The sequence below is a fragment of the Myotis nattereri genome, assembly GCF_964212035.1.
Source record: "Myotis nattereri genome assembly, chromosome: 1".
Classification (NCBI taxonomy): domain Eukaryota; kingdom Metazoa; phylum Chordata; class Mammalia; order Chiroptera; family Vespertilionidae; genus Myotis; species Myotis nattereri.
The window spans coordinates 184,486,933-184,502,731 of NC_138075.1; the positions used below are offsets into that span (position 1 = coordinate 184,486,933).

A 15,799-nucleotide genomic window follows, 5' to 3' on the forward strand; every position below is an offset into this window, starting at 1 on the left:
TTCAAATGCTTTCTGTTTCTTCAGTGATGGCACCCAGAGTCATATAATATCTAAGTCACAAAACAAATATGATTCAACTGATAATCATGGATAGTATAGTCATTTTAATCATTTAAATTATTGCTTAAAGAGTTGAGCTGCTTAGAGAAGTGATTTGAATATTTATCTGACCTGATTTTCCAAGTAAAAGTCTTCATCACAAAGACAATAATTACAGGAGGCTTGGGTCTCCCTTGCCTCTCTCTGTTAACAACTGAGCAATATCCCTGAAATTTCTTGGGCAATAGGGAAAATGGGCCTGCCTTGGAAGGAGAACTGAGCTTCTAGGCAGCCCAATGTTGTCCCAAATTGGAGAAGAAGGTAATATAAGGCAGATGCATGTCTTTAGGGGTCAACTTGGACAGAAACACAATCTAGGCCAGAAAAGAGGCATATTGGATAACATCAAATTCTTCTCCCGCCTCATCCTCCTCCATTCCCACCCCAAGAAACACCACTGACTTCCTCTGTTCTGTGTAACATTGAGGTCAGTGTTTTCCTATCTTCCCAGAAAAAAGAATAGCTTTTGTCCTCCAGCCTTTACCATGCAGGATAATTAAGTACCTGCTTCTGTATGTAGGGAATCAGTTGTGCACTGAGGAAGAGACTGAGGGTGAGCAGATGGAAAAACCTGAGGCAGGAGATAATGGGCAGAAATTACAATTGTGCAATTTCATGCCCAGCCCTGTGTGCCCTATTGCACAGGCAAGGCAAGTAGCGTATGTGTAGAGAAAAGAACCAGGTCTGTACTGAGAGACATTATTAAATGAAAAATAAATGATTTTTCAAATTAGTTTAATCAACAGGGTGATCCAGCAACAACAAAGTCCACAGATCTGAAAAGCTAACTTACACTGCTTTGGCTACTTTGTGGTTGAATTTAGTCCCAATTTCACATAAATGGTGATGCCTCAAAGATATTTCTCTAATGTATTTTCTGATGGGTTGTAGCTGTAATTAGAAAAACAAATCATCAAGGAAATATGGTAGTTACTTTCGTCATTAGTAAAGAAAAGAGAAAAGTAAAAATTGTGTATCTCTTCAAAATTAGAAAAATTTTAGTGTCATATTTAAAAGAGGCCAAATGCACACAGCAGAATTTTGGGGGCTTTTGTTGTTGTTGTTGTTTTATAAAATAGCAACTCTTTTCAGCAGAGATCACTTGTTCCAGTGATCAAACATTTGGAATATAAATGAGAACAAGAAACTGAGCAAAGGAAAGTCACTAGAGTACATTTGATATGTGTTACAGTTGTATTTTGGTTTTATTCAAGTAACTAACTCTGTCATTTTGGACATGTCTCCAAGTGTTATCTATAATATATGTTTTAGTTTTACAATATATATTAATAAAGTCCCCCCAAATATGTTCATTCTTTAACTCAGGATTTTTACTTTTGAAACTATTGCAAATATACTTTTCTAAATAGATAAAAACAAAATTGCTCAAAAATGTATTTTATGATAGCAAAAATTTGGAGACAAAATGTTTCAACAGCAGGGAGGGGGTTAACTTAATAGCGCATTATTTTTTAAAAGATGTATATTGCTAATAAAAAGTTAAGATGTTTAAATCTCTATTAAAACTCTATATTTAGTGTGATTTCACAATGTACAAAATAAAATCTGTAAAGAAAAAAATACCAAAATTGATATCTCTCAGTGGTGGGAATGTAAGTAATAGTTTAAAATTTCAGAAGAGGTCTATATTTTCACTGAAAACATTATATTGACCACATAATACTTTTACTTTGGGTAACTGCACCTTACAGTACTATTTTTAAGAACAAATTAGAAAATATATACAAAGGAAATATTCAAACCACAAAACTGACACAATAATTATAATTATATTTTTATAATTAATTAATTATAAATGTAATTTTATCTTTAATACTACACATCTGAAATTAAGTACAAACACACACACACACACACATATATATATACATATATATATGCTTAAGTGACCATTATGACCAGTTGACCAGTCGCTATGATGCACACTGACCACCAGGGGGCAGACACTCAACACAGGAGCTGCCCCTGGTGGTCAGTGCACTCCTACAGCCAACCTCCTGTGGTGGTCAACCTCCCATGGTCCCTCCCCCTGGCTGGCTGGCACCGATCGGCCCCAATAGAGTCTGGGCGAGAAGGCCACGGTTGGCCCCTGATCACCAGACAGGCCGAGGGACTCCACCTGTGCACGAATTCATGCACCGGGCCTCTAGTTTATTTATAAGAGAGTTTCTGAATACTTAGTTCATAAGGTTGTGTCTGATCACAGATACAACTTTTGCACAATTGGTTATGTAATTTTTTTCTGAGTTTGGGAGCCAGAACTACTAGGAACAGACATCTTGGAAGTAGCAACTCTAAATATCACAAAACGAGGTAGAGGAGAAAAGAACTCTTAACCAACTTAAAAAAATTTGCTTATACCTAACATTATAGAGGCATGTTATACATGAAAGAAAAGTTTTCATTGCAAGGGTTAAGGTTAAGAAAACTTTGTAACTTAAAATAGTAAGCACCAAGTTACCTTGAGAATGCGTTTTCATGAAAATTCTCAATCTTCAGAAATACCAGGTAATGAAACATAAGTTTGCATGATCATTTACTTTTTGGTTTTTATTAATATGAAACCAAAAGCAATAAAAAAAGACTGTCCTGCTAGGAATACAGAATTGGCTTCTGAAAGAATTGGTGTTCACTAAAAGAAAGAATGAAGAGGGAGGCTATATATATATATCCTACAAGATAAAAGGCTAATATGCAAATTGGTCGAATGGTAGAATGACCAGTCACTATGACACACACTAACCACCATGGGGAAGAAGCCGGGCTCATGGCTGACGAGCGCAGGGACAGTGGCGGGAGCCTCTCCTGCCTCCACGGCAGCACTAAGGATATCGAACTGCCAGCTTAGGCCTGTTCCCCGCAGCAGGTCTAAGCCATCAGTTGGACATCCCCTTAGGGCTCCTTGACTTCAAGGGTGCAGGCTGAGTTGAGGGACACCCCAAGTGCACTAATTTCATGCACTGGGCCTCTAGTTTAATGATAATAGCTATAATTATTGCATATTAGCATATGCCAGAAACTCTTTAGATATATAATTTAACTTCTTGTACAAGGTAGACAATGAAGAACTCAATAGGAGAAACAATGTAAAGGAATAGAGAAATAGAAGTTTAGAGGAATATGAGATAACATCTCACTGAAAAGATTAAAAAAGAAAACAGCAAGGAAGAAGCGGCACTGCTTTTAGCCTTGAGGAATTCATCAACGTGATTATCAAACTACTACTCATTTCATCACAACCTTTGGAAAATCCATCTGGTGCCTCCTCTAGAAAAAATGGTTATTGTACATTGATATTTAGAACCTTTAATTTGCACAGACAAAACATATTTTGTCATGAAATTAATCACATTTACAACTATTTATACATAATTTAATGAAGGACAAAATGCCACATGGTTAAAATTAAGTGTGGCTGACTGTATATTCCAAAGATGACTACAGCAATGTTTTCTATCTTATGCTCGTCTTACAGTGAGACATTGACAGTTCTCCCATCAAAAGTTACAAGATTATTATATACTGTCCCCTTCAAACTGATGAGTTTTCATGGTGTTTCAACCACAGAGTATGGCAGAAGTAACATCTGAGTCTGGGTCTTGAAAGGGCATATCATTTCTGCTTTACCCACTAGAATACTCATTCTTAAAGACTTTGGCCATGGGAAAGTGCCAGGAGCCAGTCCATGCTTGCTGTTTCAAGGGACCTGGCATATATGGCATACTGTTCTTAATATGTTTGCTCACCTTCTTGGCACTATGTGTTTTAACCAAGGTCTCTGAGAAAGGTTGTTTCCCCAGGTAGGGATTTTCCCCTGAAGTTAGGGAGGGAATAAAACCTCTTAACTAAGTGCCAGGCGGGTAATTAATCAATTTAACTATGAACAATCATGCTTAAGCTACATAATCTTTACTCCCTGGAATGGAGATAAGAAACGCCCTAACCTTTGTAATAGAGATTGATAGGATTGGAATCAACTGGTATAAATACAGATGTAACAAGACAGAACTTAGAAGACAGAACATAGAAGTCAGAACATAGAAGACAGAACTTAGAAGACAGAACTTAGAAGACAGAACCTACACAGAACCTAGAGACAGAAGAACTTCGCTGGAGAGAACATGGCAAAAGATCCTGGACTGAACCTGACTACAGAAATTGGCAAGAGAACCTGACTAGAACCTGGTGACTGAACCTGGCAGGGGAACCTGGACAGAACCTGACTGGAGAACCTAGCAAGAGAACATGGACACAGAACCTGGCTGGAGATCCTAAGCAGAACCTCTCTGGAGATCCAGACCAGAACTTGGCTGGAGATCCTGGCTGGAGATCCTGGCTAGGCTGCTGATCAACTGAACACTGTCTCCGTGTCCTTCCTTCTTCGTCGACTCCGTCCACACCTTTGGGAACCCCTGGACCTGCTAGGGCAGGACCCCGGCAGGAAAGCAGTGGAATTGCCCAAGGCTGCCATGCTGTAAGGAAGCCCAAACTACTTAAGGCATTGTGGGCAATGAAGAGAGGCTATAATAAATCTCACCAAAAATAACCTCACAGGGTGATCTGATCACAGCTTCCTAACTGGGCCCATCATAGTGGGCTGACATTTTAGCAAAATGTTTATCTTTGCCTTAATCAAGTCCTGTCCATTGTTTCTGTACATCTATGTTAACATCTTTGAAATGCTTTATAATCTTGTTAACTATCCAATGTATAAAACTGCCAAACTGCCATTTTCCCAAGCATTTAAGATTTTGGTTTCTGGCAGTGTCATCAGTTTAGCTCAAATAAAGTCTTTTAAAAATTCTCTACAGGTTTTTGCATTCTTTTGTCAACAGCAGAGAGAATTCTTGGAGAGGCCCTTAGATTGTATGAGAAGAAAGAGATGTTGAAGTACCTCCGTCCCCCGACCGCCCCGCCCCTGCCCCAATGTTTCAGCCCTTTAGAGTTCCAGACCCAAGCATTGTCTGACTATAACCACATGAAAGGCCATGGGACAGAAGTGTCCAGATGAGTCCTTCCTGAATCCCTGCGAGTCAGAAATCAAGAGAATGAAATGATTGTTTTAAGTCACTAAAATTTGGGGTGTTCTGTTATGTAGCAACAGTAACTGAGATATTAAATATTTATTATGGAGTAATATCTATGCTAGATCATGCTCCTCAAATTTATGACTATACATATTGCCTAAGTATCTTGTTAAAATGAAGTCTTGTCTAGTAGGTCTGGAAAGAGCTGAAGATTCTTCACTTCTAATAAGCTTCCAGGTGATGCATATGCCGTTGATCCACAGTCCACACTTTGCATAGCAAGGCCCTGAATAACAGTTGACATATGAGTGTCTTACCTTTATCTGGAGGCATTCAATCTTATTATCTTCTTGGCAACATGACTGAACAGCTGTTTCATAGCAAGCAGACATGGTCAGAATAGTGGGTCCATACAAGAATGGATGCTTTCTAGAAGTTTCATAAATGTACCTGTAATTTAACAAACCAGAAATTGTGTACTTTGGAGTTCAAGAACATGTGCAGATGCTGTTTCTTAAAAATTTAGGGTTGCCCTAGCCAGTTTGGCTCAGTCAATAGAGTGTCAGCCTGTGGACCAAAAGGTCCTGGGTTCAATTCTGATCAAGGGCACATGCCTGGGTTACAGGATCAATCCCCAGTGGGCGTGTGCAGGAGGCAGTCGATCAATGATTCTCTCTCATCATTGATGATTCTATCTCCCTCTCTTCCTCTCCCTTCCTCTCTAAAATCAATAAAAATATATTTAAAAAACAATTTAGGGTTCACTTAGTTTTGTTGACCTGTAACATCTAGAATATCATGGTGTGAATGATATGAACTAGCACTATACTTAAATACATCAAATGTTCACAATGGATAGATTACTGTGAAGTTAGTCAGACATTTCGACTGTCCATAAGGTAACCAAGTATACCTCTGGGGTGATGGGGAAAGAGAATCAGGAATCAAAACTTTTCACTCTTATATAAGCATAGAAATTAGAAAATTCAATAGTCTAAACTGAATTATAAATGCAGGATTGTACACAAGTACAGAGGAATTAAATTTAGAAGTTCTTTCTAGATTAAAAAAGTTGTGTTATCTTTTCAGTCCAAAGTAGCTGACTTTTTCTACAGCTTTGATATAAATTACTGTTTCCTTGGTTGAGAATTAAATCAAGTTCTTGGCTTATAATTATGAGGCAAGTAGTAGAAAATTATTTGTCCCTTGAATATTTATAGTTGTATGCACATAAGTTAAAATTAGCAAATAAAATAGCCCCTTAATTACTGACTTTATTATAAATATTCAAGAAGAGGTTAAATTTGCTGCCTGAGTATTGGTTGGAATTTTTAATCTCTGAAAGTTCAACCCAAATCTGATTCTATAATTCTCACCTACATTAAATGGGTAGCCATTTTTCCGTTCCCATTTAGTTGCCCTTAATATCAGACAAGTTGGGACCCTATCCAATTTCTGTTCCATCAGCCTTTCTCCCTATGTGGCTGAAGACACTTAATTTTTTCTTGAAGGCTCAGTAATTGCTGGAGCAATTCTGCCCTTTTATGGGTAAATTAAAAGAATTAGCTTTATTCAGCATTGTCACCCTGTCTGCCCATTCATCTCTGGCCTAGAGTTTCATGACTAAAACCTGAAATCAAACTTCTTCCATGACTTGCACTCTAGAACCAGCAATCAAATCTTTCCTTATTCCTGGTGTCTGAGTCTGTACTGATAAGATGGCCAGAACTGGATTCCTTGAGAACTGAAGCCTTGTATTTATCTTGTCATTTCTACCTCTCTGGGTATTGATTTCCTGCCTCTAAACCCCAGCCACTTGCTAGCACAGTACTCTCAACATATAGACTCCTCCTGTGTTAACTAGAAAACCAAAATATGAGCTTGACTACCCATTTGCCATATGCTGTCTACTCCAGGTGGGAATTATAGAACCAGAGTTCTTGTGTAGAAAACTCATTTCTGACATTTACAATTGTTACTTATTCCTAGTGTCCCAATGACAGACCCTGTGTCCATGCCTATCGGATACCATCCCTGATATCCTCTGATGAGCATCCCAAATGCCAGCCCCTTGCCTGAGCTATTACCTGCTTTCTGTTTCTAGTACTTTCTGTTTATTATGCTTTACCTGCTTGACTATACATTTCAACATCATTTGCTTCTGGGTTGACTAATGTAACCTTTAAGGAGATGGGTCCATTATAGGTTCTAGTCACTTTTAATGTTTCATGGCTCAGACATTTCCATATCCTATTGAGTTCACTGAGACCATAATTGTCATTCAGAGGGAGAAAAAACATATTGTAGCTCAAATTTTCACTTTAATTCCATATCATAGAGCATTGTGTTCTCAGAGTCTGTTATGTAAAAAAGACCTGTCTTCAAAACTGGAAAATACTCTTCTTCAAAGACAATGGCAAGGAGAAATGACTTACCTCTTCTTCACTAACACTTGATTCCCTTTGTTCACCTCACAGATCTGCTCAAGATTTGGAATTTGCAATATTTCACTGTAATTTGCATCATCTTTTTTATTTAATAGGAAGCACTTATGTCTTGCTGTGTTATTTACATTGCAACAGTCAGAAAATACGTGTTTGTCAACCATTCCTTGGTTATTACATATATGCTCTAAGAAGGTGGTCATCTGTAGGAGGAAATAATAATTTAAAGAAGAAGCATGTGGGTTCTACATTCCTAACCACAGGAAGAGTAAAGAATTATTATTTTTAAAAAGTATATTTTTATTGATTTCAGAGATGAAGGGGGAGAGAGAGAGAGAGATGGAAACATCAATGATGAGAGAGAATCATTGATCAGCTGCCTTCTGCATGCCCTCACTGGGGATCGAGACCACAACCTGGGCATGTGCCCTTGACTGGAATCGAACCTGGGACCCTTCAGTCCCCAGGCCGATGCTCTGTCCACTGCGAGCCAAACCAGTCAAGGCAGAAATTATTTTTTTTTATAGGCAACTGAGTGCAGAATGTTACACTTTGTATACAATAGTCCCTGGACATAGTTCTTCTGTACAAAAGTCTTTTAGGTGTCTAAGTCTAAATTCTCACATGTTGGACATTGACCAAATAGAATTTATTATTCTCTTCTTTCCTATGTAATTGCTTCATTTTCACACAGTTCATAATATTAAAATAAACATAAGCCAGAATGTCCAGTACCTAAAGAAATCAAGATATTTTAAGTGAGAATTATCTACCAATAAATAGATAGTAGTGTGCTTTCCTGTCTTCCTAGTTTTGTTTCCATGGTAAGTTATATTAAGAATTGAACTCTGAAGCAATGTGCATTTAGTGTCAAATATTCAAGTGGAAATGTAATAATTCAGTTAGTTTTCAAATACCTTTGGGTGGCAGTAAATGTGTGGAATAGTGTAAACTTCAAATGACATGTTGTAAGATTTGGGGGATAAAGGAGTAAAATCTTCAGCTTTTGAAATGTAAATAAGAAGAAATCACTATAAAATAAGTGAGTCTAGCCACTGACATAAGTACTTCATTTAAAATCTGTTTCTAATAAGACTAATGATTTTTCTAAATATATATAGAATCTAATAAAAGGTAGGTTTTAGAGGAAGGAATAAAAATAGAAAGAAGAAAACTACTCATTTGTATTTTAAATTGTTTGTCATGAGAATAATTGGTCAAGCAGATAGGTAGGTAAAAGATGACAGATAGATAGATGATAGAAAGAATATGTTAGTGTTTATCAAGAATTTGCTAATCACAAGATAGACATACTTTATAAAAAACAATAGTAATTCCTAAGATTTCAAGATTATTTACTAACTTGGAAAAGAGCCCATAATAATATTCACTTCTTTCTTCTTTTACATATTCTCTAAGAAACATTTTAAAATGAGTACTTCATTTTCTCAGGAACTTTTATACAAAGATGTTAGACTATAGTAGTTTAGTGATGGAGGGAAAGCAACCAACTTAACAAATTGACAATTTAGGCTATAATTCATTCTCTTGAATGTTTGGTTCCAAGAGTCCTAGAGATGATCTGATAAACTATCTGTACTAATAAAAAGCCTAGGTGGTCCTTGCACCCTCACACACGACATCATCACAAGATGGCCCCCCCAAGATGGCCACCAGAAAGATGGCTGCCACAAGATGGCCACATACACAACAGAGGCAGGGCCAGGTGGCTGCTCATCACAATGAAGACTGGGGGTCCCACGGCTCTGTGTGACTTGGACAAGGTGGGTCCCAGCATCTCTGACAGCTCGTGTGGAAGAGGTGGGTCCTGGCACAGGAGGCAGGTCGTGGCAGGAGAGGGCACTTGGGGGTGATTAGGCTGGCAGGGGGGCAGTAAGGTGTCAATTAGGCCAGCAGGAGAGTGGTTAGGGGCGATCAAGCTGGTAGATAGTAGCGATTAGGGCAATCAGGCAGGCAGGCAGGTGAGCAGTTGGGAGCCAGCAGTCCTGGATTATGAAAGGGATGTCTGACTGCTCAGGGATTGGGCCTAAACCAGCAGTCTGACATTCCCCGAGGGGTCCCAGATTGGAGAGGGTGCAGGCCGGGCTGAGGGACATGCATTTCGTACACTGTGCCTCTAGTCTATACTAATAAAAGCCTAGGTGGTGTCTCGCCTTGCATCATCACAAGATGGCCGCCCTCATATCATCACAAGATGGCTGACCCTACATCATCACAATATGGCCACCCCCATGTTGTCACAAGATGGCTGCCCCAACATTGTCACAAGATGGCCACCACAATATAGCCACCATAAGATGGCCGCCACAAGATAGCCGGCAGGGGAGGGCAGTTGGGAGTGATTGGGCTGGCAGGGGAGGGCAGTTAGGGGCGACCGGGCTGGTAAGGGAACAGTTAGGTGTCCATCAGGCTGGCAGGGGAACAGTTAGAGGGCGATCAGGCTGGCAGGCAGAAGGGGTCAGAGGCAATCAAGCAGGCAGGCAGGGGAACGGTTAGGAGTTAGTGGTCCCAGATTGTGAGAGGAATGTCTGACTGCCGGTCAGTTGGACACACCCCAAGGGGTTCCAGATTGGAGAGGGTGCAGGCTGGGCTGAGGGACAACCCCCAAGTGCACAAATTTCATGCACTGGGCCTCTAGTCTATATATATAACAAGGTAGCAAACATAACCTGGTAACAACCAGTCGCTATGATGTTCACTGCAGCCAACAAACCAGCCCGATAGGGGGTGGGGTCAGCAGGCCAGCCTCCCCGAAGCCCCATCCCCAGCCAGCCCAGCCCCTGATCACCGCCCACCCCGATCAGGGGCAGGGCTGGCCAGCCAACCGCCTGCACCCCCTCCCCCCAGCAGGTCCTGCCCCCGATGGGTCCCTACCACCCCGATTTGCTTTTGGTCTCTCCTCCGAGCCAGCTCCACCCCTGATTGGCTCCCCCCACTCCGATCAGGGGCAGGGCCAGCCCACCTACTACCCATGGCCTCTCCCCCAGGCCGCTGAACCCTGATCAGTCCCTCCACCCTGATTGGCTCACAGACCCTCCCCCCAGCCAGCTCCACCCTGATTGGCCCCCACACACCAATAGGATATGGGGTTTGCTGGCCCACCACCCACAGCCCCTCCCTATGGCCAGCCTCACCCCCAATCACCTCCCCCACCCCAATTGGGGCCGGGGTCCACCAGCCAATCACCTGTGGCCCCTCTCCTCAGCTGGCCCAGCCCTGATCCGGCCCCAATCAGATTGGGCCAGCCAGACTACCTCCTGCTGTCTCCTCCTCTCAACAGGCCCGACACCAATCTGCTGATTGGGGCCGGGCTGGCCGGACCCCACCTGTGTATGAATTCATGCACTGGGTCTCTAGTAAGTTTATAAAACTATAAAGATTATATCATAAGTATGAATATGTACATATTGCTGCCTTACAATCCTCAATCAATTTTTTCAGTGAGCCCTTCTTATAACAACATGTTTTGGTTGCAATTTAATTGAGAGAGAGAGAGAGAGCAAGAGAAAGGTAGAAGGCACAAGATGATTCACATACCAACTGGTAAGAGCATTCTAAAGGTGACTCATGTAGCTTGAGGCTCTTGCATTTCTCTGCAAAATCTAGTAACTCTTCAACTATGGTTTGTACTTCTTCATAAGTGGATTTCTGAAGAAACTGAGCAACCATAATGCTAATGCTGAAACATGACACTGTGAGTGTTAAAGATAGAATTGAACCCTTTTCCACCATCATTCTAGTTATCTCGTTGTCCCACTCCCCTCCCCCTAAATAATTAATGTGATTTTAAGTTTCAGATAAAAGTGTATTGATAATAAAACTCACATGTCTCTTAAGTTCTCCTCCAGATAATTCTGGCTATTAGAGTGCTGCATGGCTGAGGTGGAGGGGCAGGGGGAGAAAAAGAGGCTTTATACCAGGAAATTTTCCAAATTGAAATCCCCCTTTATAGTTCTGAAATCTATATTTATTCACCCATAAATTTTCACATGTATTTTTGATTATAATAATAAATTTTAAAAAGTATTAGAATATATCTTTGCTTGTATTTAAACTGTATTCTGTGGATGACATTTCTATTCAATACATTGTGCAATTGAAATCTATCATTGGCCTACAAATGAGTTACATGTACTTACATTGAAACTTCTGAAATAATTGAACTTGATGATTTGGTTATTTAACTTTACATTAGAAGAGTTCAATACCACAGTGAAGAAATTTTAAGAAAATTAGAGTTTGCTTAATTTGGCAAAAGTAATATCTCACATGTATTAGATTTGCTCGTCATCTTCATCTTACTCCTTCTTATACTAATAGCTTCTATAATGCTTAGCAGCTATCTAGTAAGTAAAGAAACCACTATTACTTGCTATACTAACATAGGGGAAGGCTTTAGAGATAGCTATTCTGAATTCAACTTTGAGCTCTGATGCTTAATGTGGCTTTGGGAAAATAAGCTCTCAGAATTTGTGTTTCTCTATAAAATGCAAACAAGTTCTATTACACTAGATAGTTGTTCACATTAAATAAAGTCATATGTGTGAAGCACCAAGCATAGTGCCTGGCTCACAATAGTTACTAAATAATGTAGTTCTAATATTATTCCTGCTAGTATGAATACTTTTGATTTATCTAAAGCCATTTATCAAATTTTAAATGCAAGTTTAAAATGTATCATTCTCTCACCAAAGTGAAAATAAGACTAAAATGAGGTCTTCCTGTGGATTGATTCAATATATTAGCTCTCTTCATTCATTCATTTCATAAGTTAATTTACATCAATTTTCAATGACCCAATGACAGTAATGAGCACTGAGAAAGAGAAGTCATTCCATATGCATTTTAGTAGTCATTACCTCTTACAAGTACTCTGGGCACATGGAATGTATAGATTGGAAATAGGATTCCCTACCTGCATCTAGTAAACTTCTCTGAAGAGTTTGACCTTTAATGTAGCTGAAGAAAGCAAGAAAATATATGAATCTAACAGTCTTCATTTTTTCAGACAAACTTTTATGGAAGGTACTCTATCATTTGAGGGAACTGAAGAGTCCCCTTATAGTCTTTTTAATTAGTTAATATTAATAATTAAACTTTTTCTGGTGAATATTTTTCCAGGCCACTATGACACTGATCAAGTTGAAGAATTCATAGCAATGATGAAATGTTGATGGATAGCCATTCATTAACGAATACTGGATTTTAAAATGAGTTATGTCAATGTACTTGTTTTTTCAAGATTATACCATGTAGGCCTTGCAATGAAGTAATCAATAACACTTTGGTTAAACATCTCTTTTCCTAGAAATGTCTGCTGACAAGGTCAAAGTTCTAAAGTGAGAGGAGAAGATAAATATGAACTACCCCCAATTCAAATAAAGGGTTAAGGCCCCAGTTCCAGTGTAGACACCTTTTCAAGCCCCTGAGAAAAGTGGGGAGCACAAGCCTTTGGAGAAAGCACAAGGGAATGGGATTGAACTGACTGAATGCTTCCTGTGGGCCTGGCACTTTATATTACCATATACTAGCAGTGCTCTTTCTTGAATAAGGAATTAAGACTCAGGGTCATATTATTTGCTCATGCAGTCACAGGTAGAGATTAAGGCTTGTCTGACTTCAGAGCCTATACCAGCCAAGAGCTAGTATCAAAAGCTGAGGTCCCAGCATTCCTCAGCTGCTGTCTGCTTGCCTGTCATTTAATTCTTGGGTCTAGGGAAGAAAACACTGATTAAATCAAAATTCTAAAATAAATGTAAAGTCCACAATTTTTGGAAATGAGACATCACTGGTTACTTTAATCATTCCTGTCCTCAGGTTCCTCATCTACAGAGGGAGGGCTTGGACCAGACCATCTCTAAGGCTGGCAGTCCATTGCTTGATTCTACTACACACGTATTCTCATTCTGGTCTTCTAGGAAAAATATATCACAACTAAGAGAGATATTTGTTTGAAAAGCAAAGCAAAACTGTCATTATTTAAAATTGGGACACATTGGCTAATGTAAAGAATACTGATGGCCATGTGTGATAGAAAGCCAGAGTCAGCGAATGGAAGTGTCTGGCAGGTTTCCATCATCATTTTCAGGGTTCTCTAAATAGTCCCAATGCTCAACATTTCTTTTGTTGTGCATCCTTAGAGGCCTTCCCTTGAGATCTTACTCTAAACCTCTGGGAACTATCAGAAATGGCTCTATTACTCTAGGGATGGCATTACTAATTGGTGATTGCATTCTTTCTCTCTGAGCCTACACTCAGCCTTAAAATAATTCACAGCACAATGCCACAGGACAGCCACTAGTAACTGATTGGAGTTGGAACTTGTTGGATGTGGGCAAAGTTAATTCATCTTTTTAGAAAAATTTAATGAAATTAACTTCCCAGGAGAACCATCCTCTCAGAGTAAGACTTTTGAAAACATAAAAAGATGTTAAGCCTAATGGTGGAATTTCAGACCAGAGGAAAGGCAAGTAGTGGGGATTATTTAAGGAAGGGTGAGGAATGAGTTTTGTGACAGGGCTCAAAAGAGAGAAAATAATTTGGTCCCTAAGAGAATTAGATCTTCAAGCTGACCTTTAATATAAGAAATGGAAGGTATACAGGTACAGAACACACTAATAATTTCTAACAAATGTTATTTGCACAGCAAACTTAATCCTTGTCCAACTAATAGAAACAGAGTTCAAAGGATCTTCAGAAAAACCACGACTGGATCCCTAGGTCCCACCAAAAATCTGGGTGGTGATGGCTCATGCACTCATTAGTCTTGACATTCATTAGTGCACCAGGAGGCTTATCACACTTACAAGCATCTCTAGTACCAGAGCATTCTTCCTGCAGCAAGTCTAGGTATGTTTTACTCCTTGATGTGGGTTTTGTCTGAGCAATGCAGAATAAGTGGTTCTGAGTCCTCTCTTCTTCATGCAAAATATGTGTTTTGAATAAACCATTCGTCCCCCTCCTCATATCACATTGGTCAATATTAGTTTGTTCTCTGGCACATCAGCAGAGAGTTGTATGGCAGTTTCCTCTGTGATAAAGAGCCTTGTGATGGTAACAGGTTTCTGGGGCTCAGGTGTCATAGCTGCTGCTCTTAGCATAGTATTGGACACAGAATAGGATCCACTATTAGATACAAGATAGAATTAGCTAATTGTGCTCTTTTTCACTACTGTTGACTGAATTTATAATCTACTAGTGGCCTGTTGCACAAAAGTTGTGCATGGGGGAAGGGTGTCCCTCAGCCCAGCCTGCACCCTCTCCAATCTGGGACCCCTTGGGGGATGTCCAACTGTGGGTTTAGGCCCACAGGGATCGGGCCTAAACCAGCAGTTGGACATCCCTCTCGTAATCCAGGATTGCTGGCTCTTAACAGCTCACCTGCCTGCTTGCCTGATTGCCCCTAACCACTCTGCCTGCCAGCCTGCTCACCCCCAACTTCCCCCCCTGCTGACTTGCTCACTCCCAACTGCTCCCCCCCCACCAGCCTGCTTGCCCCCAGCTGCCCTCCCCACTGACCTAATCACCCCCAACTGCCCCCTCGCCAGCCTGATTACCCCCAACAGCCCCCCACCAGCCTTATCACTCACAATTGCCCTCCCCTCTTGGCCCCTAACCGCTTCTACTTTAGCCACACTGCCATAGCTTTGTCCAGAAGAATGTCCAGAAGGTCTCCTGGAAGGTCTCCCAGTATAATTAGCATATTACCCTTTTATTAGTATAGATAGAGGCCCGGTGCATGGGTGGGGACAGGCTGGTTTGCCTTGAAAGGTGTCCTGGATCAGGATGGGGGTTCCCTTGAGGGGTGGGGCAACCTGGGCAAGGGGCCTGTGATGGTTTGCAGGCCAGCCATGCCCACATTGGGGTGGGGGTCCCCTCTGAGGCTCCTGGCCAACTTGGGTGAGGGGTGATGGCTGTTTTCAGGCTGGCCACACCCCCTTTAGGGTGGGGGTCCCTGTTGGGGGACCTGGCCAGCCTGGATGAGGGGCTGAGGGCAATTTGCAGGACCCTCCCTTGGCAGCCGGCCTGGGCGACCCAAGCCTCCCGCCTACTCAGGCCAGCTCCGTGGCTGCCACCCACAGGCCCCTTCTTCAGCAGTCAGCTTAGGCAGGTGGGAAGCTTGGCTTCCTTTGTCGCTGGGGGTGACCTAAGCCTCCTGCTGGCTCTGGCTGGCTCTGTGACCACCAC

General features: G+C 40.9%; 1 protein-coding gene across 1 annotated transcript in view; it reads right to left on the minus strand.

The window, feature by feature from the left end:
• The window catches only part of LOC308535217 (alpha-fetoprotein-like), a gene marked incomplete at both ends in the record, with an annotated part of 35,131 nt that extends 22,519 nt beyond the window's left edge, over positions 1 to 12,612 (minus strand). Inside the window, 6 exons of the mRNA XM_081114008.1 lie at positions 893 to 990; positions 5,465 to 5,597; positions 7,583 to 7,794; positions 11,150 to 11,291; positions 11,438 to 11,489; positions 12,528 to 12,612. Of these exons, the coding sequence (XP_080970134.1) occupies positions 893 to 990; positions 5,465 to 5,597; positions 7,583 to 7,794; positions 11,150 to 11,291; positions 11,438 to 11,489; positions 12,528 to 12,612 (722 nt within the window). The remainder of the gene's footprint in view (positions 1 to 892; positions 991 to 5,464; positions 5,598 to 7,582; positions 7,795 to 11,149; positions 11,292 to 11,437; positions 11,490 to 12,527) is intronic.
• Positions 12,613 to 15,799: the final 3,187 nt, after the last annotated feature.